Source organism: Mytilus edulis, chromosome 13 (assembly GCF_963676685.1).
Source record: "Mytilus edulis chromosome 13, xbMytEdul2.2, whole genome shotgun sequence".
Classification (NCBI taxonomy): Eukaryota; Metazoa; Mollusca; class Bivalvia; order Mytilida; family Mytilidae; genus Mytilus; species Mytilus edulis.
The window spans coordinates 31,746,086-31,773,897 of NC_092356.1; the positions used below are offsets into that span (position 1 = coordinate 31,746,086).

General features: G+C 32.4%; 1 protein-coding gene and 1 long non-coding RNA gene across 5 annotated transcripts in view; one reads left to right on the forward strand and one right to left on the reverse strand.

The window, feature by feature from the left end:
• LOC139499992 (uncharacterized) overlaps positions 1-17,141 on the reverse strand; it is a 117,844-nt gene extending 100,703 nt beyond the window's left edge. Inside the window, exon 1 of the long non-coding RNA XR_011658283.1 lies at positions 17,104-17,141. This is a non-coding gene — a long non-coding RNA (uncharacterized lncRNA). The remainder of the gene's footprint in view (positions 1-17,103) is intronic.
• LOC139499988 (TELO2-interacting protein 1 homolog) overlaps positions 5,300-27,812 on the forward strand; it is a 48,283-nt gene continuing 25,770 nt past the window's right edge. Inside the window, exons 1-15 of one of the 4 annotated variants that reach the window (XM_071288667.1) lie at positions 5,300-5,405; positions 6,701-6,898; positions 9,297-9,436; positions 12,445-12,520; positions 13,231-13,382; positions 13,670-13,788; positions 14,830-14,923; positions 15,723-15,903; positions 16,819-17,027; positions 18,078-18,134; positions 18,644-18,775; positions 20,556-20,681; positions 21,896-22,012; positions 24,023-24,095; positions 24,784-24,979. In XM_071288667.1, the coding sequence (XP_071144768.1) occupies positions 5,404-5,405; positions 6,701-6,898; positions 9,297-9,436; positions 12,445-12,520; positions 13,231-13,382; positions 13,670-13,788; positions 14,830-14,923; positions 15,723-15,903; positions 16,819-17,027; positions 18,078-18,134; positions 18,644-18,775; positions 20,556-20,681; positions 21,896-22,012; positions 24,023-24,095; positions 24,784-24,979 (1,872 nt within the window). In that variant the 5' untranslated portion in view covers positions 5,300-5,403. Of the gene's footprint in view, positions 5,427-6,231; positions 6,422-6,700; positions 6,899-9,296; positions 9,437-12,374; positions 12,521-13,230; positions 13,383-13,669; positions 13,789-14,829; positions 14,924-15,722; positions 15,904-16,818; positions 17,028-18,077; positions 18,135-18,643; positions 18,776-20,555; positions 20,682-21,895; positions 22,013-24,022; positions 24,096-24,783; positions 24,980-27,812 lie in introns of those variants that run through there. The other 3 variants (XM_071288664.1, XM_071288668.1, XM_071288666.1) reach the window with 3 other exon arrangements.

Genomic DNA, 27,812 nt, shown 5'->3' on the forward strand with positions numbered 1-27,812 from the left:
TATGTCCTCTTCTTGGTTGATTTAGAAGAACATATACTATAGTTATTCAAATTCAAGTGTCAAAAAGGGCCGGTGCTAACAAGACATTCTAGTGCTTGCTTATTGCAAAAATGTGTTGAAAAGTTATGTGTATTTGAAACACAAAAAGGCTTTCTTTAAAATGGTTTTAAAAATATCTCCAACTGAGGGAAAAACATAGCTCACCTGATTGTTTGGTTCCTAATTAAATTAAAAATTGAACTAAAAAAAAACCGAGAAAATAACATAAAATTAAGAAGCTGCAGAACCTTAATCCGAAGATTCTTTTCAGCTGAGCGGGTCTGAGAGTAAAAATATTTAAAACAACCCTCATCTTTTTAGTTTTCTTCAATTTGAAGGTCACGCAACAGACGTGTTACATTGTCATTATCCTTGAGTTTTTCCTTGTATATTCAATACATTCACCAAATGACGCTTTTAAACTTTTTCACCAGGGACGCCTATTGTATAGCTACGGGTTTGTTATCTTTACGATAGCAAATAAAAATTCATAAGAATTATTAAACTTGGTCATTTTAATCTTTATGTACAGGCAAATTATAAACAAACCTGCTTTATTAAACCATGGATTTGTGTAAACACTTGTAAGTCTATTACGATGCGGTAACATCAAGGATTTCAATAATAAAATAAAATTCCTTGCTAACATCATTCTTATCTTCAATACTTTCTTTGAAATTCTACGCCCACGAATATTCGCTGCAAATAATGTGCAAATGCGTTGCAGAAATTAACCAGTCAAAGTAACTGTTGTAGACGCATTAATTACACAAATAATTGTCATAACTAGTTATACCTCCAGATCTCTTTGATAGAGCGGACATTAACCTGGTGACATCCATAATCAAAACGTAGTTTGTCAGTTAAACAAGAGACATACATTACAACTGTATTATGATTTGTCTCTGGTTAGAGCTAATTTCCTAATGCTTGTAGAGTAGACTTTGGCTGGCTAGCTTGGATTCTTTGTATAAAAGTTTACCCAAGTCTTGAAGATTTGTGATAAAACCATGGCATCTTCAAATAATATATGTAGGCATAGTTAACCCTGTACATTTTATATATAATTTGTTTGGACGTTATCCCAATTATAATTTTACAATATAAAAACAAAGCAAGAAAGCTAACCAAAGTCTTACTCTACATGCAGTAGGAAATTAGCTCTAACGCGCGGTTATACAATTTTCGATAAATTGTTGGTGTTAAGCTTCACTTTCATTACTCTTGACTTTTTTCACGATGCTGATCGGTTTTTATTGATGGAGGAAGCCGGGAGATGACCTTCAACAGGAAAACTAAAAATCATTGGTCATCCTTGTCAATCAAGATCAAATGGACTTGCCTCGAGCGTATTCTAACTCACAGCCTGAATGCTCGCAGGCTACTAGTGTAATGATGAACACCATTGATGAACTATTTGTACCACTCGGTCACAGAGATACTTAACAATAAAAAAAGGGCAGTAATGAGACCAATAGAAGTCTAAACGATCCCAAAAGAAGGGGCGACCTTCTTCAATTTTGCTTCGATGTAGAAGGCAGAGGCGGATTTAGGGGGGGAGCAGATGGTCCGGTCCTCCCTTTGAGAAAAAAAAATGGTTGCTTATATAGGGAATCACTGAAGCGTGACGGGAGCGGGCCCCCACTTATGAAACTGATTTCTGGATCCGCCACTGGAAGGAGCTGAAATGTATTGGAATAACACCAGACGAGATTTAAAGTGTTGAAATGGTTAAAATGATCGAACACATGTTTCTTTGAATTGTATAAATATCCCACTGGAATTGTTAGATGAAATCAAGGAATTGTTTTTAAAATATACAATTCCTTGATGAAACACAACGAGCATTTTAAATACAGAACCATGTGCAGTTATTGAATACATTTGTAAGAATAAACTAGTATAGGTAATTGAAATAAATCTGTTTTAGTGTATTATGCGATCAATAATGCTTGAGCAACTCTGAATATTTTTTGAAACATAATATATCGAAAATGATAGCCAATTCAATGCACTCATGCAGAATGTCAAATCACGTCGTATGAGCGTCTAACTATACGGTTGTCTTGCATTCATATTTAAACTATATATCAAAGTAAAATTTTTAATATATATCATGTATATAGATATTATCAGTAATCTTAAATTGCAGTTTTATATACATTATTCTAAAAAAAAATAGATCTGTTGAAAATTATCTAAACATTCATTTTTGTCTAGTAACACCCACAGCTTATGAGGAAAATATTATCAACTGATTTTAAAGCTTAATGAATAGATAACGATTTTTAAATACCTGCTTTTTTGTTGTTGTTGTTGGAATATATATATAAAAAGGAAGATGTGGTATGATTGCCAATGAGACAACTCTCCACAAAAGACCAAAGGACACAGAAATTAACAACTATAGGTCACCGTACGACTTTCAACAATGAGCAAAGCCCATACCGCATAGTCAGCTATAAATGGCCTCGAAATCACTAATATATAACAATTCAAACGAGAAAACTAACGGCCTAAATTAATGTACAAAAAATAAGAATGAAAAACACTGAATATGTAACACAGCAACAAACGACAACCACTGAGTTACAGGATCCCGACATGGGATAGGCAAAGACATACAGAATGTGGCAAGATTTAACTTGTTAGCGGGATCCCATCCATCCTTTTAACATGGGGCAAGAGTGTAACAGAACAACATAAGAACGAACTATAACAAGAGTGCACACGCTGAAATGTCTCGCCTTCTTTACTAACCATTAATATTATGTTGATAGTCCTTAATATAAAGCTTAACTAAAACTATCACACGATCCAAAAAATGAGGTGACGGTCAAATAAACCAAACGAGAAATACATGTAAACCTTACAATCATTAAATACGTTAAATATAGTTGACTTATTGCTTATAGTTTCCAAGAAACAGACTTAACCAAGAAGACTAAACATTGACCAATAAACCATGAAAATGAGGTCAAGGTCAGATGAGCCATGTGAGGCAGACATGTACACCTTTGCAGTCAATCTATGAATTAAATATTGCTGACAGTATTTAAGAAACAAACTTAACCATGAAAATTGAAAAATGAACAATCAAAATGAGGTCAAGGTCAATGATACCTTCCAGACAGACATATACAGCTTATAATCCTTCCATACAACATATAAAGTTGACCTATATTTTGCTTATTGTTTAAGAAAAACAGACCAAAACACAAGAACTTAATACTGAGTAATGAACCGTTAAAATGAGGTCAATGTCAAATAAAGCCTGCGAAACTTGCATGTTACGATGATGTTCATAAATTATTTCCATATACCAAATAGTGTTGCCCTATTGCATATGATATTAGAAAAATATGACAAAAACTCAAAAACTTGACCACCAAAACTTAACCTTCTTCACTGATCCGTGAAATGAGGTCGAGGTCAAGTGAAAACTGTCTGACAGGCATGATGACCTTTCAAGGTACGCACATGTATACTAAATATAGTTATCCTACTACTCGTAATTATAGGACCAAATTAACATCACAATTTTTTAAAAACTTTTTTTAAGTAGTCACTGAACCATGAAAAAGAGGTCAAGGACAATGGTCATGTAACAGACGGAAACTTCGTTACACAAGGCATCTATATACAAAGTATAAATCATCCAGCTAGGTCTTCCATCTTCTAAAATATACAGCCTTTAAGAAGTTAGTTTACGCAACCGCTGCCGCCGGATCACTATCCTAATTTCGAGCTCTCTGCGACAAAAGTCGCAGGCTGGACAAAAATCACTTGAAAAAGACTTAACTGATATAATTATGGCAGAAACTTCTACGTAGATATCTAGTTTTCTCGTGCTTTAGACACAGGAAGGTTGTTAATTGTTTCCTCGCCTGCTCGAATGAAATATAGCGATCAAAGAGTTCATGGTCATTTGGCAAAATGTTTGGATCGTCAACATTTAGTTTCAAACTGGACTGGGAACAGTACATCTATATATATTCCTGGTTTGGATATTTTGTAAAGAATTCAAAAATATACATTATAGTCAAACCTTCATAGATTTGCTTTTTTTTTAAACAACTCGAACATAAACTTCTTCGTGATCAAGAGACAGACTCTAACAGGAAATAGTTTTGTGGTTCAATATTTTACAGATAAATGTAAATGGGCTTGGTATATTTTTGTGCTTTTTCATGCCTATGAGATATCATATTAAACACGATATTAATTTTGTATTCACCAATCTTTGGTTATTCTTTTAGACATAACTGATTGTTGATTGATAGTTGCTTGGAGTCCAGTGGCAAATATTTCATGCATGTTCGATCAGGACGACACTGATTGTTTGGACCTATATGCAGGTATTCCAAAACTGGGAAAGAACCTTTTTCGTGATCAAGAAACAACCGCAAAGCAAAATTTTTGACCCCCCCCCCCCCCCATTTTCGTCCGTGTCCTACTGATAGATGAACGTATGTATAATTTCAATATGTAAAGGAATACCTTGATATTCTGGGTGGGGTGTTTATAAATTGTCTGGATTGATCATTTGATTTTATTTGTTATTCAGTACCGATTGTGATTCGAATTTGTTTTCACGCGCGAAATTTTATTTTCACTTATTTTTCTACACATTGTTTCAGTTAGTATGTGTTGCAGAATCTTCAAATCTTCATTTTCATTCTGTCTTGTGCAAAGTTATTTTGTTCAGTTCCTACTATAGGCAGGTCAACATGGTCAATTTATTCATTCTAAAATATATATATCCTCTCCCAAAAAAATCGTCCCCGTACATAGAGTCTGGGGTAGGAAACCGTGAATTAAGAAGCTTTTTTCTGATTAAATTAAATACCTTGAGGATATATGATTTAAAAATAATGAGAGGGGCATCCCTTTATATAGGTTTGAGGTTACTTCAACCAAGTCAAAAGTCAAAGTTGGTTGGGAAGTTTTGTTGTGATCTGATTCTTTGTAAATTTATCCAGGAAGGAACACATGTACTTTCCGTATGAGGTATGAGGGGGAATAGGACCTTTATCGGGACTCCGGGATCGGGTGTTTTTAAGCTCGGGATTTCGGGATTGACCCTTTCGGGATCCAGGAATCCTTTTTTTTTCGGATTTCGGGATGTCGGGATTTGCTTTATTTAAATTCGGGACCTCGGGATTTCGTTTTTTCAAGTCCGGGATTTCGGGACCAAGACCCCTCCTATCCTCCCTCAGGTATCCATAAGAAAAAGAAGCTGATAGTGGTTCGATTCCGGAAATAGCCTGTCTCCTGATCGATTTTCTTATTACAACTGAATTCAAGATGTCGGCCCCCAGGGTCGAAAGCGGGAAGCTAGTTATCATCAAATCAACAGCATAAATGTATATAAAGCAGCTTGAAATGTATTTCTTCCATGCTAAAACAACACAAGCAAATGTGTTGTCAAGCAAAAAAGACGCAATAAGTCATAGTCAATGAGAGCAAGCGACACTACCGTGAAATCGTAACAAACAACAACGTCAACATGATTTTTATAAAATTATTCTTGCATATCTTATCTTTTATAATTATTTCAAATTTTAAGACTAAAACAGTAAGAATATTCAGTACTTTGACTGACAATCTTAATGCTGGTAAGGAATACTAGACAGTTCGGCACCCAGACAAATCAGTACCCGAACAAACCTACCATAGACAAATCAGCACCCGTGAAAGACAAATCGGCACCCAGACAAATCAGAATCTAGACATATCAACACCCAAACGAGGTGGCGGATTGTCTTGGTCCCGAAATGTCCGGATACTGAAATGTCCAAAATGGGTGCCGATATGTCTTGTTACCACTGGTAATTTCTTAATCAAATCAGCGCGACTCACAGATAAAAGAGGGTAGTATTAGTAATGCCCTTTACCGTCAGGCGTCAAACAGACATTTTCGGCTACTGTTAGTGTCAAATTTTACAGTGATTCATCAAAATATCCTTATATATTGGATTCTTCAGAGGTCTCAAATAATTATCTTTACTGTTATTTTTTGGAAATAAAACGAGATTTGTCAAAATCAGTTGATTTTTTTATCTTCTAAAAGAAAGTGCATATTTTATTGTCATGCATCTTGCACATAAAACCCCCATGGACATTTTGAAAAGTTGCCATAGTTATTGATCACAGTATTTCTCTTTAAATTTGACCACTCCAAAGAAAATTTACACCTGCTGCTGCAACAGAAAGTTCAGGAATCTCTTTGTCTTGGTCTGAAATCTTTACTGACCACTGAATGTAGACACCAAAAATCTAATTTTGGAATTTGTACTAGCATTTGTGGACGATCAGTTTGTTATTACTACAGTGATAATACAAATGAATTATTATGTGTGTTTATGCAATCATCACAAATGTGAGTTTAACTATTGGGTTTTCAGGTGCAAACAAATATTATTACCTGTATCAAATTAACAGTTTTAATATATTTGCTCCTCCTGTCTTTGCAATTTTTGCATTTTTTTTTATATAAACAGAACATATATTAACTAAACATTTTCTAACTTAAACCAAGAGTTTTCTAATTAGCAAGCATATCGGACCTGATGTTTTTCCAAGCTACAACTATCAATGACTATTGAACATTATTCCAGTCTTGATTTATAATTTTTATGTACACCTTTTATATTTTCAGGGCATGTCCAAACGCTGAAAGGAAGAAAGTTTTTGACAAAATACGGCCACTATGTGTCCAGCTGACGAAAGAGCATTCAAGGGTGAATGTTCAAGCAATAAATACAGCCCTGACCAATGTGGACAGGACAGTTATACAAGATTTACAAGAATACCTTCTGTTTCCTTTCAGATTGATATTAAAACAGGACAAAAAATAGTAAGTTCATGACCTTCTATCAGTCCTTTGAACAAGCCCATAGATATAAGACGATGCATTATCAGTGCCAATGAGACATTTCTCCATCCAAGTCACAATTTGTAAAATTAAACCATTATAGGACATAGTATAGTCTTCTACATGGAGCCTTGGCTCACACAGAATAGCAAGCTACATGTATAAATGATCCCAAATGTCATGTAAAACCAGGACATAAGTCTGGGAGAACATGATTTATATCCTCGCTGTTATGCAAAAACCTTGTATCTAAGGTTTTGATAATTTTACACCAGGCAGCAAAAACTGAAATCTTTTTATCGATTATTTAGAATTAAATATGTGGGCGTTTTTCAATAAAAACGTACTTTCTTGTCCCAGCCACTTTTAAAAAAATGTGTTTGATCTTTGCAAGTATTTTTTTGTGCAGTCAGTACATTGAATTAGATATAACAATTGTAAGCAAAGAAACAGTTTATTTTTTAGAGAGATTGATAAGATATTGATTCCTGAATGGTCCAAAACAACCAAAATGGCATGTCCCTAGACCGCCTGTTCAACATTCATACTCTCAAATATCGTAAAAAAATGAAGAAATAAATATTAATTTTACTTAATATAAGTTCTTTAATAATTCAAAAGTATGTTTAGAGCCAACATATTTTAATAAACAGCTTTTAACATAGGATTTTTTATTTTAGGTGTGTCCCTAACACAATGTCCACTACGAAACGAAGTCATTAAAAATTGCTTATTAACAGTTTTATAAAATCAATGTAATTTTTTGTTTGCAAGAGATATAAACATTAGGGTCTTACAAAAGAAGTGATGCTTTTATGACGGCAATTAAACTGTTGGTAAGAAAAATTGAGCACATCAAATGGACCAGAGTGATACCGTATTTTTGTAAATGTCCACTACGAAACGGGTCAAATCTCCTTCAGTAACTGGTTTTAAAATTATGAAAAAAATATCAGTATACAGCTTAATAACGCTTTGATGAATACAGTCAGTCTTGTTACTATTGCAATATTGGGGTTGTGAGAAAAAAATAAAACATGTGAATACGTCCCCTACGAAACGGTCCCCTACGAAACAAGTTTGAGAGAAAAACGTTTCGTAGTGGACACTACCACTACCATGCAGTCTTTTTTTACTCTTTTTTCAATTATATTCGTGCAAAGCAAATAACAAAGGTTAGTTTCATGTAATTTTTATTATGTTTTTATTAACATAGAATAGGGTTGATGTCAACTACGAAACTTTTTGTCCACTACGAAACGGTTTTGTCAACTACGAAACGCATCAAAATGTCCACTACGTAACATGAGTTGTACCTTCATATGTGAAGTACTGTCTAATCCTTATCAATAAAAAATGGTTCTCCAATTCAGAAAAAAATGAGATTTTTCTAGTATATAACGTAAACAAACTGGAATGTCTATAGGAAACATTTAAAATTGCAAAAATATGTGTGTTTAGAAGCAGTTTCGTAGGGGACAAAAGTCCCCTACGAAACAGTACACAAATTATGAAAATAATATCATTTTAAAGAGTATTTAAGATTGCACTTTTTGTTTAGCAGGTCTATAATAGAGGTATTCAAAATAACTCTTGAAAATAAATTTTAGACTAGTTGATTTTCCATTTTTTTTTAGGTCTGAAAGGAACGCTTTTATTGAAAAACGCCCATGTATGTTCCACTGTATGCAAAAATATCTGATCTTCTAACCAATCAATTACCAAGACACCCATATTGTATTTTCAAAGCTTTTCATTATTTCTAAGCTATATTAGCTTTGAGAACCTAAAATTGATAAAACTGTACCTGTTATAATGTCAGCTGCCGTGCCATGAGTTTTTCTTTTGAGATACAATATTTTCGCACAACAAAATGTCTCACCAATCCAACTACACTTTTCGTCACATGTCAGAATTTGGGTTAATGATTGGTTAGAAGATCAGATATTTTCGCTTACAGTGGAACATACATATTTAATCCTAAATAATCAATAAAAAGATTTCCGCAAAAAATTGAGATACAAGGTTTTTGCATAACAGCAACGATATATTAATTCTCCATTTTGAAATGTTTGAACTAGCTTTTAAAAACCATGATACATGCAAGTAATTTTAGGTAACCCTGTTTGTTTTTTCATTTCAATTGTTTCACATTTTGTCATGTTTGGGACTATTATATATGACTATAATAAAGTAGGGGTTTTCTCATTATTGAAAGACGTACACTGACCTACAGATGCTTAAATTTATTTCATTTGAACTCTGTTGGATAGTTATCTTATCTGCAATCATACTACACCTCTAAGAATAATTGTCATCTTTTAAGTTGACCAAAAGGCATCATGTATATGTAAATTATATTTCTTTCTTTTTGTTTCAGTCCAGATGAATTGTATGTTGATGTGTTTACCAGTATTGAGAAAGTCCTGTCACAGACAAGAGTTAGCCAATGGGAGATGTTTCAGGATATATTTAACACTTGTTGTCTTACTATAAGTTCACCTGCAGAAGTAGGAAAGGGTAAGTAACAATTTGAAAGATGTGAGAGATATTGTCTCATTCTAGTTACCTGTAATGTAGATTTAGATGTGAGAGATATTGTCTCATTCTAGTTACCGGTAATGTAGATTTAGATGAGAGAGATATTGTCTCATTCGAGTTACCGGTAATGTAGATTTAGATGTGAGAGATATTGTCTCATTCTAGTTACCGGTAATGTAGATTTAGATGAGAGAGATATTGTCTCATTCGAGTTACCGGTAATGTAGATTTAGATGTGAGAGATATTGTCTCATTCTAGTTACCGGTAATGTAGATTTAGATGTGAGAGATATTGTCTCATTCTAGTTACCTGTAATGTAGATTTAGATGTGAGAGATATTGTCTCATTCTAGTTACCGGTAATGTAGATTTAGATGTGAGAGATATTGTCTCATTCTAGTTACCGGTAATGTAGATTTAGATGAGAGAGATATTGTCTCATTCTAGTTACCGGTAATGTAGATTTAGATGAGAGAGATATTGTCTCATTCTAGTAACCGGTAATGTAGATTTAGATGTGAGAGATATTGTCTCATTCTAGTTACCGGTAATGTAGATTTAGATGTGAGAGATATTGTCTCATTTTAGTTACCTGTAATGTAGATTTAGATGTGAGAGATATTGTCTCATTCTAGTTACCTGTAATGTAGATTTAGATGAGAGAGATATTGTCTCATTCTAGTTACCGGTAATGTAGATTTAGATGTGAGAGATATTGTCTCATTTTAGTTACCTGTAATGTAGATTTAGATGTGAGAGATATTGTCTCATTCTAGTTACCGGTAATGTAGATTTAGATGAGAGAGATATTGTCTTATTCTAGTTACCTGTAATGTAGATTTAGATGTGAGAGATATTGTCTTATTCTAGTTACCTGTAATGTAGATTTAGATGTGAGAGATATTGTCTCATTCTAGTTACCGGTAATGTAGATTACGATGTGAGAGATATTGTCTCATTCTAGTTACCGGTAATGTAGATTTAGATGTGAGAGATATTGTCTCATTCTAGTTACCTGTAATGTAGGAGATATTGTCTCATTCTAGTTACCTGTAATGTAGGAGATATTGTCTCATTCTAGTTACCTGTAATGTAGATTTAGATGTGAGAGATATTTTCTCATTCTAGTCACCTGTAATGTAGATTTAGATGTGAGAGATATTGTCTCATTCTAGTTACCTGTAAGGGCTATTCCAGAAAAAAATGTATGGGGGGTTGGAAGGCAGTTTTTGTCAGCACCCGCCACCCAGACAATTGTAATTGAGTATTATAGTGCATTATAGTGTGAAAAGTTGCTCTGATTCCCATCACCCATGTATTATTAATATAATGTGCCTTCCAACCCCCCCATACATTTTTTTCTGGAATAGCCCTAATGTAGATTTAGATGTGAGAGATATTGTCTCATTCTAGTTACCGGTAATGTAGATTTAGATGTGAGAGATATTGTCTCATTCTAGTTACCGGTACTGTAGATTTATTTTATTTATTTTACGTGGGTAACAATTTTCGTGGATTGATGAAAAAATTGTATTTTTGTGAATATTTAATTTCATAGTTTTGTCAGTCTGCATACAGGCCTGGAGAAAATATCTACTTTGTCAACCTTGAACTTTGTGATTTATCCATACCCATGAAAAATAATAAATCAGCAGTAGTTAAATATCCTTTATATGATTGATTGTTGGTGTTAAATGCATTTTTTAGAACTGTTGACTTTATGGGGGTGGTTAGTTTTTATGGCTGGAGGAAGCTAGGAGAATAAGTACTGTCAAAGAATTTTTTTCAATTTGCCCATCTTGGGCATCTATATTCAATCAAGATCCATTCATGACATATATATCAGAAGATTTTTTTTTAGTCCACACGTCTTGAGTAGGTATAAAAGAGGTCCACACATAAACTATACTAGAACACACCTGTGATATCGCGGGTCTGTGACTGAATTAAAGAATATAACTATGTGTAAGCCTTATTTTAGTATTGGTATTGTCATCTGATAAAGTCATGCCAATTATAAGATGCACAGTTTTTTCTGCTTTCAACATCTTTCTGTTTGAACCAGTCGACCTGGAACTTATCAATTATTGGTACTATTATTTATTTGGAAAACAAAATGGCCTGGACAGGAGTATTTTTTAATCAACAGCATTGTCCTTTATGAGTTATAAATAAAGTTGAATTCTTTGATTCGCTGTTTGACGCCATTCCGGCTAACAAATTGAAAACTGTACATGCTGTACCTATACGCCTTATTTTAAGTCCAGATTTTTATTATTTGTATTGTCATCTTAGAAAGTCATACTGATTAAAATACTACAATCAGGAACAATGTGACAATGATTGAATTTAGTTGTGTCAACCCTGTGATTACGACCCGTGTATATAGCAAAATCTTAAATACAGCGTTTGGTGGTGAGCCTGTCAGATGCGGAACATACAGATAAGTTAATAGGTAACAGGTGAATATACTATTGGTATCGGTATCGGATTCGACCCGGAACTTCTTAATTATTGGCAATATTAATTATGTGGAAAACAAAAGGGTCTGGAGTGGTGTAATTTTTAATCAACAGCATTGTACTATATTAGTTATATATAAAGTTGAATTCTTTGATTCCTCGTTTTTACGTGATGACGGCTGACAAATTGGACCTCGTAATTTTAGTATTATAAATACATGTAAACTTGGCATAATATTTTTTACATAAAAGTGATTTAAGTTGATTTGTGTAAAGGAACAGATCAAATATTAACTTATTCAAGTAAAACTGCAAGAGAATAAGCTGATATTTAGGAATCCTCCATTTGTTTAATTTGTTTATAATTCAGAGTTATTATTTACAGTGAAACCCTTATTAGAAGAGTTGAAGACTGTTATTGTTGAGACATTGATAATTATTCTGATTATTTACAGTGAAACCTTTATCAGAATAGTTGAAGACTGTTATGGAACAGACATTGATAATTATTCTGATTATTTACAGTGAAACCTTTATCTGAAGAGTTGAAGACTGTTATTGTACAAACGTTGATGGTTCTTGTAAGAAAATCAGAATACAGGTTCGTCTCAAATTATAATTTCTGCTCATAAATATATATGTATTACAAATTTTTGACTGAAATTTTTTGACAAGAATTTGGAAAAGTTGACATACACAATTATTTTAAAATTGTGTGGTAGTGAACCATGTATACTATATAGTATATAACTTGGTATGTTTTAACAAATACAGATTAAAAGGTAGAAATTTTTAACACATGTATACAAATAAGAAGATGTGGTATGATTGCCAATCAATGAAACAACTCTTCACAATAGACCAAATGACACAGAAAATAACAACTATAGGTCATCGTACGGCTTTCAACAATGACCAAAGTCCATACTGCATAGTCAGCTATAAAAGGCACTTAAATGACAAATTTAAAACAATTCAAACAAGAAAAACTAACAGCCTAATTTATGTTCAAAATAATGTATGATACAGGCATATAAATATTTTATGGGCATTATATTTTTATGTTTATGTGTGTGTCCGTCTGTTTGTTTGTCTGTCCCACTTCAGGTTAAAGTTTTGATGAAGTTGAATTTAAATCAACTTGAAACTTAGTACTCATGTTCCCTATGATATGATCTTTATAATTCTAATGCCAAAAAAAATGCCTAAACCAATTTCATGGTCCACTGAACATAGAAAATGATAGTGTGTGTTGGGCATCCATGTACTATGGACACATTCTTGTTAAATATAATTATTTATCTCTTACAGTATGATACAGAGTTTGTATGCACCATGGAGTTTACCATTTCTTGGACATGCTGTGTCAATTCTCCTGAATTTGGCTGAAAAAGAGAAATCAAGAGCTCTGAAAATCAAAGCTATGGAGTGTTTGATAGAAATCAGTCAAGTTGATGGAAAATGTAAGTCAAGAAAAATACATGTACTGGAAAAAAATTCTAGCCATCAATGGTATACATAGTTCCTATTCAAATTAAGGTAATTTATAAAGGTAAATGTTACTTATTTCTATAAATATTATTTCAAAATTATATAATATAACTGTGAGAGCCTTAACTCTTTTTATTAATGATACAAAAAGCATCAATTAAGTGATTGTAGTGAGTGAATCATTAGGGTAAAGCTTCTGATGTTACTAATTACAGTGATGATCTTGTTTTGATTAAATAAATGTGTTTTTGTTTTACAGATTGTTCCAAAGTTAAGACAATGTTAGGTGACACCTTTGCCTCATTCCTGCCTGGTGTGTCAATTACTTTGTGTCAGGTGATCACAGGAGATTCAAAACAAGGACAGACTGTCATAATAGTAAGGATTTATTTGATATAATTGTGGTTGTGTTAAATATCATAGCACTACCTAGATATTAGCTATTGAACGCTTAGCTAGCCGAGCCACTAAAAAGATCTAAATATCCCTAAAAATTCATGCTTCCTAGAGAATTCAAAATTGCAACAGGAAAGTTATTACTAATGACGTCATTTTTTTTGGGGGGGGGGGGGGCATAGCGTTCAACATAGATAAGTATCTAAAACTGCTATGATATTAAATGCAATTCTGGCTACCTTTGTGTTCATTATTTAATGATAATAGTGACCTCAAATCAGAATAATATGTTAAATAGTTCTTAAATTTACTGAAAAGTGTATTTCATGTGTTTACTTTAGTTGCCATCCTCTTGCCAATTCCTGATCTGTACCAAAGGGTTCCTTGAAATTAGGAAAGATTTTTTTTGGGTACCTAAATGAGGTCCCCTAAATAAATGAAAGGTTCCAATTTCATTTACTGAGAAAAATTGCCATGAAAGTAAGTCTCCATCATACATTATTATGAAACCAGTAGAATTTTCTATTATCTATTTCTCTATCAAGAAAATGCTCAATTACCACTTTCTTCAATATATGAAACTGTTTAAAAATGTGTACAATTATGAGCAAATAAAGGCAACAGTAGTATACCGCTGTTCAAAATTCATAAATCGATAGAGAAAAAACAAATCTGGGTTACAAACTAAAACTGAGGGTAACGTATCAAATATAAGTGAACTACGACACAACACCGAAACGTAACACACACAGAAAGGAACTATAATATAACAAAGGAAGATAACTCTAGTTTAAATATATGATTATACTTGGAATACAATGTTTAAGTAAAATTCACATTGCAAAGAGTAAGGATGTTACCCCTCAGTGCCCATAAGTACTATTATTACATTTTGTAGCTTTATAAAGTGGATAAAATGTTTATTGTGGTTTGACCACCACTGTATTTTTTTTGCAGATCAACATACTTTCTAAGTTCTATACATTTTGTATATTGATTTATATTTTTTAAATTATATTATAGACTGCACTGAAGACCTGGGCGAGTATTGTAACTATGGTGATGGATGACAAATTAATAGAAGAGGCTCAAATAAGGAGTCGTATAAACCCAAACTGTATGATTACAGAATTAAGACTGATAGTTTCTTTATATGTCACAGATAGACTGATCAAGTAGTTGTCTTTGTTGAGGAACTTTGAAAAAAAATAAGAGCTAGGATAAAAAATCAATGTTACAGTTTTGATAGATTTTAAAGAGGAGGTTCTTTAATTCCATAATGACAAAACAAGAAATATTATCAAAATCAAAAGGATGCTGTCTTTCACTTATCCTAACATACCTACTTATTTACTGCCCTTGAAAGCCATCATAACAACACTACAAAATTTGAAGTAACTTGATCTAAGCTATGTAAATTTCTATATAAACCGTACATCAAATGAAAATGTCATAATTAGCTGTGTAATATATAAATCAACCTTATGCAAATAAATATCAATACACCTTTTAACTTATTTCAGGTTGATAGAATACTATAAACCAACTTATTTTCGCAGATACTTTATTTCGCGTTGTACCAATATTAGTCCATTTTGCGGCTTTTAAAATTCACGATTTTCTTATTTACTTGATGTAGATTAATAAACATTTACTTATTCGCGATGATTTATATTCGCGTTATTTGTCTTCTCGCGAAAGTCACGAAAATAAATCGCTCACAAAAGTAAGTTGGTTTACAGTATAAATGAACACAGAGCAGAATTTTTCTTTATTTTCGTATTTGAGCGTTCTTAAATCCATCATGATTGTATACATGTACATGTTTATGTGCACTTGAATAAGGCCTATTTCTATCCGATGCAGCTTTAATGATTAAAAAGGTTTCATTGTAATTTTTCTTTACCTCTTTTCAGCAAAACTAGATGGTAAATTACAAAATCTCATAGTGAAAAGGAACAAAGAATGGGTTGAGCTTACTGGGTCCAAGTTCACTGTCCTTGTCAAGCAGATAGCAAAGGTCAAAAGTCATTCAAGTTGGAAGGTTAGACAGGCAATAGTGGAATGGGCAGCCAGACTACTAGAACACTGTTCAAAGTAAGATTGGACTAAATTGACCTCATAAACAGAAAAGACTGAATATTTTAAAAGCTTGAAAAATTATCTCAGTTATAGCAGAATGCTTTGAGTGTGTAAGTAAAGGTAGTATCTTTGGTTAGCTTGCTTGCTAGCTGAACCGTGAAGACATTATTAAGTTAGGTAAGCTACCCTCCTTTTAGAGTAGACTAGTCGGACAGATAACCAATCTATCTGTCTGTAGGACTTGACTACTTGGAATGGAGCGTTGTATTCATAACCTTATAATGACTTTAGGGTTCAGCTATCTAAGTAAAGATTCTTCCTTTACCTACACACTCAATGCATTCTGCTGTAATAAGAAATATAGAGTCATGTTGTCAGGACGGAATTTTTTATAATTGACTATATGGAATGGGTTTTGCTCATTAATGGAAGGCAATAGGGGGACATTATGTTGCTCAACATCCATGTATTCCAGAGAAATATTCACTCAACTCTTAATAATGATATTGTATTACCATTTTTAAGGTTACGATACTTAAGTTCTGTCGAAATAGTTTTTTTTCTTGGTTTGATTTCATTTTACACATTTAATAGAAGTTCCATGATAACTATAGAAATCTATGTAGTGTTGTGACCAATACATTGTTTGCATAAAACCATCAATATATGGGTGGTGTCATCTAAAAGTAGGTTTTAAACATTTTAAGCAAGTCAAATGTTTTTGTTGAAATCTTTTTTAAATCATGCCATGTGATTTATTTGCTAGTGTGAAATACTAGGTGGATGCATTGGAAAATATCACTTGATACAATTTTTCAGCCTCCATATTCAAACAACTATCTAAGAACTCTTCTATAGTTCTGATACCAAAAAAAAATATCAATGCTGTAGTTGCAGTGTTATTTGTCTCCCCTTTTTATGTTATTTCAGATCATTGAAGGACTGTATCCCAACCATACTAGAAGTTTTAGTCGGACTTATTGGCGACGAATATTCCCATGTAGCTCTCTACAGTAGAAAGGTTTTGGAATCATTCAGTAGCTCTCATCTTGGGCATGAATGTCGCCCCCTGGTGGAGATGTTAGAAGAGAATCTTCATCAGCTAACAGTGTCGCTACCAAGATTGATAAGGGCATCAGGTTAGTTTGACATGCTATTTTAAAAAAATTATTATTGAAAATAAGATGAAAAGGATATATTTTTATTATGCCCCACCTACGATAGTAGAGGGGCATTATGTTTTCTGGTCTGCGTACGTTCGTTCGTCCGTTCGTCTGTTCGTTCGTTCGTCCGTCTGTCCGCTTCAGGTTAAAGTTTTTGGTCAAGGTAGTTTTTAATGAAGCTGAAGTCCAATCAACTTGAAACTTAGTACATATGTTCCTTATGATATGATCTTTCTAATTTTAAAGACAAATTTAACTTTTGACCCCTATTTCACGGTCCACTGAACATAGAAAATGAAAGTGCAATTTCAGGTTAAAGTTTTTGGTCAAGGTAGTTTTTGATGAAGTTGAAGTCCAATCAACTTGAAACTTAGTACAAATGTTCCCTATGATATGATCTTTTTAATTTTAATGCCTAATTATATTTTTTACCCATTTTCACGGTCCATTGAACATGGAAAATGATAGTGCGAGTGGGGCATCCGTGTACTTTGGACACATTCTTGTTTCAGAATAAGTTATTTTACTGGTGGTCAGATGAAACTGGGACTTTGTTTAGTTTTCATAATTCAAAACTCTGATTGTTTCTTTCCATAGAAATATGTGGTATGAGTGCCAATGAGACAACTCACCATCCAAGTAACAATTTATAAAAGTAAACAATTATAGGTCAAAAGTACAGCCTTCAACACAGAGCCTTGGCTCAAACCGAACAGCAAGCTATAAATGGTCCCAAAAATTACTAGTGTATAACCATTCAAACGGGAAAACCAACACATGACAGCATGCAGATTCAGATTTATCAAAGACTGATTAATTTTTTACTTTTTACTACATTAAAATTTTATTCAATGTTTACAAATTATTTTTTGTGTTTATGAATTGCATTTAGTGACACAATTTACGACACTATAAATTCTTTTATTTAAAAAAAAAAAATTGTAAATCAGAAAGGGAGATAATCATTATTACTCTTATCATAATTCAAGGTATCATGAGTTATTTCCCTTGTCATATTCATTACAGATGAAAGTCAGAAGTTGGGAACTGTGTCTTTATTATCTGGATACATAGCATTATTAGGTATGTATAGAAATTATAACAGTTTTGTTTTTTTATTGAGGTTTATAAAATTAAATTAAATTGAACGTTTACTGTTGATGACAAAAAATATCTTTGTATGGATTCATGAAAAAATTGCAGCACGTACAAAAATGTATATGTTTAAGATACCAACACTTACAGAAAAAAAATCATTGATGGGTGGCCAGGGGGAGGCATATTATTATTACATTTAAGAACCAAATTAGAGTTTTGATCCAAATTTCATTGTCCACTGAACATAGAAAATGATAGTACGAGAGGGGCATCAGTGTAGTATGGACACCTTTTTGTTTGGATCAGCCTTTATACTAAATTATGACACAGTGAACGCATTCTTTCTACTCATTCAATTTAATAATGCTTAATTTAGGATGAGTTGTCAATATCTTGAATGCTGTAAAATCAATAATATTTTGTCTTCATATATATATATATATTCTCTAGAGATTTATCTATGGTAGAAGATTAAAATCAAACTTTTATTTCAGGTCCAAATGTGAACAGTCTCCTCAGATCTTCCTCTCATTTAAAGAGATTGTCATTGTCTCTGATCCAGGTGTTAGAATTGGACTGTTCTGATGTAAAAATTGTAGAAGAAAGAACACATTTAATTGGTCACGGTAAGTAGGGGTAAATTAGGTTGGGTCTTTTTAGGCATGCACATTCCAAAGAGAGATTCATCCTTGAAGAAAAAATGGTTGAGACAGATAAATTAAAGTTCATGTGAATGTGAAGAAATTATATCACAATTATTAGAGATACTACAAGTTCAAGGTGTAATATTGATTTATTTCACTTGACTGGGCGAGGTTAAACCGGTTCGCGTATTTAACACCAGTCCATCTATAGATGAACTCATCAATAAAGTGTCCAGTTATTCTTCCCATATCATACACTCAGTTCATTTGTATATTAGTTTGGTGCCACTGATAGGTGATTAAAAATCAATTATAATTATAACGGTCAACATCCTTATCACACACATCTTCAAATAGACTGTCCTTATTCAAATTAAAACTAAATCTCCGCCCGATCAGTTGAAATAACATTGGTAATACCACCAATGATTTTCTGCTATTATAATTTTTGTCGAGCCTGCAACTTTTGTTGCAGAAAGCTTGACATAGGGATAGTGACCCGGCGGCGACTACGGCGGCGGCTACGGCGGCAGCGTTAGCTCATTTCTTAAACGCTTTATATTTTAGAAGGTGGAAGACCTGGATACTTCATACTTTGTATATAGATGCTTCATGTTACGAAGTTTCCGTCAGTCACATGTCCAATGTCCTTGACCTCATTTTCATGGTTCAGTGACCACTTGAAAAAAAAGTTCAAATTTTTTGTAATGTTGAATTCTCTCTTATTATAAGTAATAGGATAACTATAATTGATATGTGCGTACCTTGCAAGGTCCTCGTTTCTGTCAGACAGTTTTCGACCTCATTTCATGGATCAGTGAACAAGGTTAAGTTTTGGTGGTCAAGTCCATATCTCAGATACTATAAGCAATAGGGCTAGTATATTCAGTGTATGGAAGGACTGTAAGGTGTACATGTCCAACTGGCAGGTGTCATCTGACCTTGACCTCATTTTCATGGTTTAGTGGTTATAGTTAAATTTTTGTGTTTTGGTCTGTTTTTCTCATACCATTTGCAATAGGTCTACTATATTTGTTGTATGGAATGATTGTTAAGTGCATGTCTAGCGGGCAGATGTCATGTGACCTTGACCTCATTTCATGGTTCGGTGGTCAAAGTTAAGTTTTTGAGTTTTGGTCTTTTTATCTAATGCTATATAGGGCAACTATATTTGGTGTATGGAAATATTTTATGATCTTTATGTCAGTCGAGCAGGTTTTATTTAACCGTGACCTCATTTTCACGGTTCATTGCACAATGTTAAGTTTTTGTGTTTTGGTCTATTTTTCTTAAACTATAAGTAATGTGTCAACTATATATGTTGTATAGAAGCATTGTAGCTGTACCTGTCTGCCTGGCATGGTTCATCTGACCTGGACCTCTTTTTCAAGGTTCATTGGTCTTTGTTTAGTTATCTTGGTTAATGTTAAGTTTATGTGACAGTTGTAATAAAGCTTAGCTTTATACTTAGGACTATCAACATAATATCAATGATTAGTATAGAAGGCGAGACATTTCAGCGTGTGCACTCTTGTTGTTAAATATGAACTTTTTAAAAATTGCACACAATTTTTCTTTGTTTTATATAAAATAATACTTTGGATGAGTAAAGTTTTATCCTGGCTAGTTCTATAGACAAAATTTCACATATCCATGGTATAGATTGACTATGTTGAAGAAGTCCTGTTATTAGACAGGAAAACCCGTGCATGAACGTTCTGGTTTTGAATTATGATTGATATTTTCAGTTGTTATCTTTCAGGCGCCAGTGCTGTCAATTCTAAAGAAATTCCAGATATATTACAGCCAAAGAAATATTTCCGACATTTCCATGATAAGAAGATATACCATGAGTTTAGAAATGTTTGCAGATTATTGGGTTACTATGGTAATTCTCATATTTAACATATTTCATATTTATACTGTGTACATATATCAGATTACTTTGAGATGATTTATGGAGAGTTTAAGCTGACAGTTAAACACTGAGATGATTTATGGAGAGTTTAAGCTGACAGTTAAACACTGAGATGATTTATGGAGAGTTTAAGCTGACAGTTAAACACTGAGATGATTTATGGAGAGTTTAAGCTGACAGTTAAACACTGTGAAACCTACCTAAAAAGAAACTTGTGAAAAAGCGGTTCTTGTATACTGTTGGTTTTCTCCATTTTCGTAGGTTCCAATTTTCGAGGATTTAAGAAAAATGACATTTCATGGATATTTGATTTAGTGGTTTTGTGTTAGTCTGTTTTCAAGCTTACAGTTAATTTGTACTTATTTGAACATTTAAATTTATTGTTTTCCTATACCAACATAAAACCATGAAAGATTGTATCAAGCTCAGGTGATAAATCCACTAAACCCTCATTCATTTCTCTGATTTGAAGCCCATGGTAAATACAACTCTCTAGAATTGGAGGTTAGGAAATGATTTTGTTTAGGTCTCACTTAAGTTTAAAGTACAAACTATAGAAAGTAAAATCCTGAAATATAGATACAATCTTTAACAGATTTGGGATTTAGATAAGAAATTGACATGGTTGCTATACTGTAAATAAGCAAAATTTTAATCAAAAAGCTGCACAATCCAAAAAACTTTTTCGTGATTGAACAATTAAACAGCTATTTATGGAGATCACTTTTTAAAATATTAAGCCCTTTCTAGTAGACTTCTAATGAACTTCATAATTTTCTAAATCTATTGATACTTATATGAAACGAGATCTAAGTTTGAAATTATTTAGAATTAACAGTATTTCAGCTGCAACTGAATGTTTACTATTTAGTTCTAATTATACCCCTGCTTAAAAAAAATAAGAAGGGGTATACTGTTTTACCTCTATCTGTCTGTCCATCCATCCATCCGCCAGTCCGTCCATCCATACCATGAATATTTTTAGTCGCATCTTTCACAGGAACTACATCATAAGGATTTCTGAAATTTGGTTTCATGTTTTAAATTAGTTAGCTATACCTTGTGATGTGTTTTCAATTTATCACTCAACAACTTTCTGTTTGCTGAATACTTACATATTTTTACACTATTATATTTTGGGCGGGGGTAGCTCACAGTTTTACTTGTTTATTTCTTTTCTGCAGGTGATATAAATTTAATAACAGACCATTTCCTGGATATATTTCATGACACCATTCTTCACAAGATGCAGGCTACACTGATCTTAAATGAAATGGTTATGGGAGCAGCAGGCCATGGAGGTAATGTTCTCTAGTTTGAAGGCAGTCTTCACACTTAATCACAAGTTCTATGGCATTGGCCTGTAAAATTGCTTTCAGGCATGTAAAATACTTCTCTACAAGCCAACAGAATCCAACTTAAATTTTCAAAAAACTTATGGACTCAAAAAACTAAAGCGTGAAGGCTGTGAAGGAGAATTAGAATTGAATGAATAATGGCACAATAGATATTAGAAATGATTGATAATAAATAGAGAATGGAAATGTGAAATGTTTCAAAGAAACAACAAACCTGATTAAAGAGTTAAAAAAAAAACAGCCATAGGCACCAAAAGGATCTTCAACAAAGCCAGAAATCCAGTACCTGGAGACCGACTTCAGCCTCTTATTTCTCTGTTTTAACTCTTATTTTCTATTTTTATCATTTTTCCTTACTGAACACTCAGGTTCAACCATGAACCTTCTCTGTGGTCTCTTGTACCTTGATCAAGTGCAGGAGATTGTGGGTTCCATTACTGGCTATATCAATCAAAAGACTTTATAATTGGTATTTGCTACTAATCCACTAAGCATGCATCTTAGCTCTAATTCAGAATAGGTAGGGTACATGTCTTCTTGTGGACTGGTACCTGGTGAACTTACAAGTTAAAAATCCAGCTCAGCATGTAACTGTTACCTGGTGAACTTACAAGTTAATAATCCAGCTCAGCATGTTAGTTACAAGTAAGGGTGATATTATTATAACATAGACATGTTCTCATCCTGAATATACATTTAATAGCCATGGGAAGCTATCCATCGTCATCGTCTTCATCATGTTCAACACCACAGAAAAATCTTTATGTTGGTATCATTCAGGAATTAAAATGTGAAATAATCCAGGTTAATTTATTGCAAAGGCCTAAAACATTCCTAATGAAATACCTGACAATCTGGCCACAAATGTAACTTATTGATTTAAGATACAGGTGAAACAATATTGCAGATTTATTTCAACTTAAAAATGACATTTGATATTGAAGATCTTTGAAAGAAATATAAATTTGATATCTGATGGGGAACACTTTAATTTTGTGAATAAGTTCCAGGGGACCTTTGTGATCTTTAATACTTGGTCAAGTAAACAAATTTAGATCTAAAGAGAGATAACTCTTGTTAAATCTAATTTCAACAAATATTAAAGATTTATTGTTACTTGCCAATACAAAGTAGATCCATGAACAGATATTTATAAATAATCTTTAGTTTAAAGGAGGATTTTCTCAGCTACAATTTCATTGAAGGGTAGAGAGCCCTGAGATAAGATGTAGTGAAGAAACTTCCTAGAGTTGAAAAAAGCAAAGATAATTTGTTCATCCCTATTTGACCTAGGCTTATGATTTCACTCCACTTATAATAACCAAACCAGTTGAGTTGCTTGAGATAAAAAAAATGATCATAATAGATCAAGGCAAAATAAAAAAAAAATAGTTTTGTTTGCCCAAACACTACCCAGAAAAAAGCTGCCTACTCAAATTCTTTTATTGTCCTGATTTGAAGAAGTTTTTTTTTAATCAGATAGGCATGAAGACTAATTAACATCAGATACTTCAATTTCCTTTTTGGAAAAAAAGAAAATGCCTACCTACCTACCCACTGTCTCAACCTTTGGGTAGGGTTTGGGCAAACCAAAATATTTTTAATTGTGGCCTCAAGGCAAAATAAAAAATTTACCATGTAAAATATATTTTTATAGAAACAATACATTTTTCTTTCTATTATACAAAAATAAGAAAAATTTGCATCATAATATGGCTTGGGATTGAAATTTTATCGGTTAGCAGGTAAGTCTTAATTTCTTTATATTTATACAAAGGAAAATAGTTTCACATTGGTTGTAAAGGACCTTTCTACTCTTAGAATGAGATTTCTTAGGAAAACATTGCATAAGTTATAGACCTTTGAAAAAAGCACAAGCCATGTTAGCTAAAAAAAAAAAGGAAAGCCTTAAACAAGATTGAAAATACAGTTTTTGTTTTATTTATTTTTTAGTACATCGTGGTATTACAAAGAAAAAAGACAAAGAAGTTCAGCATAAAATAGCTGTACTTGAAGAAATAATTAAGTAAGTAAAATTCTTAGTCTTACAAGAATCAGTTTGTACATTTCATAATAGGTTAGCAGTTATCCCTCTTTAGAAATGGAAAAATGCATGTATGATGGAGCGTTTCAAATCTGAGAACACTTACACATCTGGTTAAGGTACAGTGACCAAACACTACCGGTAAATTAATGGAGATGTGGATTGTTATGTTAATAAGAGACAACAACAGGACACTAAATTATCTGAGGACATCTAAAGGTTAGCATATAGATTCAACATAAGGCACACAATATATAAAAACTGTAAATTGTCCAGTCTAGAAAAATGTGAATAAATTCAACAAAAGCTATTAGAGACTTGTCATAAACTCTCAGTCCCTTCATAAAACAACCACTGAAAATGTTTGGAAGGTAAAATTCATAAACCATAAATTAAAGTTCAACCACTGAAAAGGTTCTTGATTTAAAAATCACTTGTAAGAGTTCTACAAAGTTACAATGGTAAAATGCAAAATTGCAACTTGACAGTCATTGATCAATAAAGACAAATGTATTTTGGTTAACTGTTAATTAGGAAGTTATTGCTATATTATAGTTGGCAAAATTTGTATAGGAATAGGTAACGCAATGATAAAACTTCCTTTAGGATATTTTATGAAAGCGGTGGCAACATCTGTGTTGCTTTCTTCATTTATTATTTTATTTTTCAGGATGCTGATAGAGGAATATTTATCACCTATTAACTTTCACTTAATCACAAGTGCATCACATGATAGTGCTATGTCAACACCGGAGACACGCCTACTTGCCATCAATCTTGTGTCACATGACAATAGTGTCAACAGTTTTAACAGAAATATTATCCAGATTTGCTTGTACCTGGAGGGAATTGGCTATTTTGCCAAGGTATGTGTATGTGTTTAAGTATTTAATCATTGTAAAAATAAAACTTTATTGTATTCAACAATGAGCAAAACCCTAACCGCACAGTAAGATTTTGAATACCCTAACATGACAAAATATTAAACATTTCAATGTGAAGTATAACAAAGGAATAGCCTGATTTTAGTACAAAATAATAAATATAAATAAGTATGATATATAGCTTCAATCGAGAACCACTCAATTACAGGTTACTGACTTGGGTCAGGCACATACACAGTGAGGCAGAAGTTAAAACAAAATTTGTAAGGGTTTCGCAGAACCCAGTTTCCTGCCTACTTTTGCTGTTAATCCCAGGCTCAACAAAAATGAGGAAATAAATTTTATAACAATATTCCTCTTGATACTATCTTTTGATTGAAAGAAGGTTCTGTCCAAGTTTGGTAAAAAATCAGGATAGATTATGAATCTTATAAATGTTTTAAAAACTTTAAATGCAGACTAAATGTAATGTTAACTGGAAGAAAAACTAAGTCCATTTATAAGTTAAATACAGAAAAAAATGGAATTTAAAAAAAAATTAAAAAATCTGGATACTATACATACCTGCCAAGTTTTGAAAGTGCCCATGGGGGTTTTAGTGCGCGACAACAATTTCAAAGGTTACAATTCTTTGCGACGACTATTTTGCATGTGCTGTTTTGTGGTCTAGAAAAAGTGTCATATTTGTAAGATGAGCTTACATGCCTTTTTCTAAAGTTTATTTGCATGATTCTAGTTATTATATATCAGTAGAAAAGATGAACATGTAGCTGCAAGACCAGGAATTAATTTCATGTGTAAGGATATTAAATAATTGTTGACTTTTTCAATTTAAAATTATGCAAAAAGAAAGACCTTTATCAGGTTGGGAACAACACCTTGGGGTATCCCCTCAATGTAAGGACATTAAAAACCACTTTTTAATTAAAAATGATCACATTTTCTGAGTGATATTCATATTATTTGAAGTAACTTTTCCCAAAGAATTATACATCTTAATTATGATCTATCTGGTATAATATGGTCAACATATGGCCAAGTATTATGGTATGTTCATGGCCTAATATATCAAGTATATCTTCTTTATTTTTCAAAATAATTAGTCCCTACATTTAGAAAAGTAGTTCTAAATATAATGTCAGAATTTCCCATTTTTAAGTTAAATAAAAATCTACATTTTTTCATTTTTATTTTTCACAGAAGTAAAATGACCCCTTGACTAAGGGAAGTCCCCCATTTAAGGGATTCCTCATGTGTTTTTTTTTTGTTTTGTCCATGTGTGTGAAAAATAAAGAATAGTACATTAAATGATTTGGTATTTTAATTAAATACATATCATTTGCTACAGCAAGTGAAATATCAATAAATTAGTGAATAAACTACTATTTATTATCTTTATGGTAGTACTGCATCATTGAAGTTTGTCAATCAGCCATGCTTTTATTCTTATTCTGTGTAAGAACCTCCTTGCAGATGAAAAACCATTTGCCATGGTCACCATTTTAAAAAACAGAGGATAAGATAAGATAAGATAATTTTATTAACCAATCATGGTGCCCAAAATTTGAGCTATACAATCAAATGAATTACAAAATAAAGCACAGAAAATGATTAGAATGATTAAAGTACATTTAAACAACAAAACCACATGAATACACATTTACACTAATTAACCTGATATAAATCAAGTTATTGACAAAACATAGTTATGGGTGCCACTGTGACCTGGAGAAATTACATAAATCTTTATAGTTCTAGGTCTATGGGAGACAACTCCTGATCAATTTTATTTCCTATATATGTATATATCTATAAATATTTTTTTCTTCTATTTTTTTTTCTTTTTCAAACAACAATATTTTCTATAATTTTCTTTCGTTCTTCAAAAAGGGAGTGCAATAAATTAGATAAGTTTGAAGTAACAAACAAATCTTCAGATGAAAGAATCCAAACAAATTTCATTTCATCAGATAATCTTGAAAAATTTTTGAATTTTGAATTTAAATTAGATAGATGTTGAGATCGAGTACCTTTTAGAACAGGACATTTTAAAAGAAAATGTAGTTCGTCTTCAACTGCGTTCTTACATAGCTTACACTTTCTGTCTTCAGCTTTAATTCCAATATACCTCCCTCTTTCGATTTCAAGATCATGACAGCTAGTTCTAAATCTTGTGATTATTTGCCTGTCTTTTTTTGAATTCATTTTTAAATATGGTTCAAACATAAAAATATTTTTAAATTTTCTGTAAGTTCTTAATTTATTACCAGATTGTAAATTAGTACACTTCCCAGAATTGCTTTCTAAACTAGCTAACCAGCTTTCTTTAAATTTAATAGTTAAAGATGTTTTTACTTTTTTTAGAATATGGTTTTGTTTAAAGTTTGACTGGTTAACAAATAGATATTCTAAGTCTAGAAATTTAAATATATGTTTAATGCTTCCTATCCAAGATTCCTGGTTATGTTTGTCCATAGAATGAGATAGATTTATGGCTTCCCTTAGAATAATATTTGAAGGTTCAATATCTTTCATAAGATGGATCCAATATTTTACCATATTCATTATTACATAATACAGTGTAGGTAGTGAACCTAATTCTCCTCTACATGCCATATTTGATGTTTTTATATTAACTCCAAGTGAAAATTTACAAAGCTTAGTATGAATTTTCTCTAGTACAAGATAATCAGTTTCTTTTGATATAAAGTTATCCAAATGTATTTGTTTCTTATGTGGTATATAACCCCAAATTTCAGATCCATACAACAAGATTGGTCGGATTGTATGGTTATAGATGTGTAATAAAGTACTA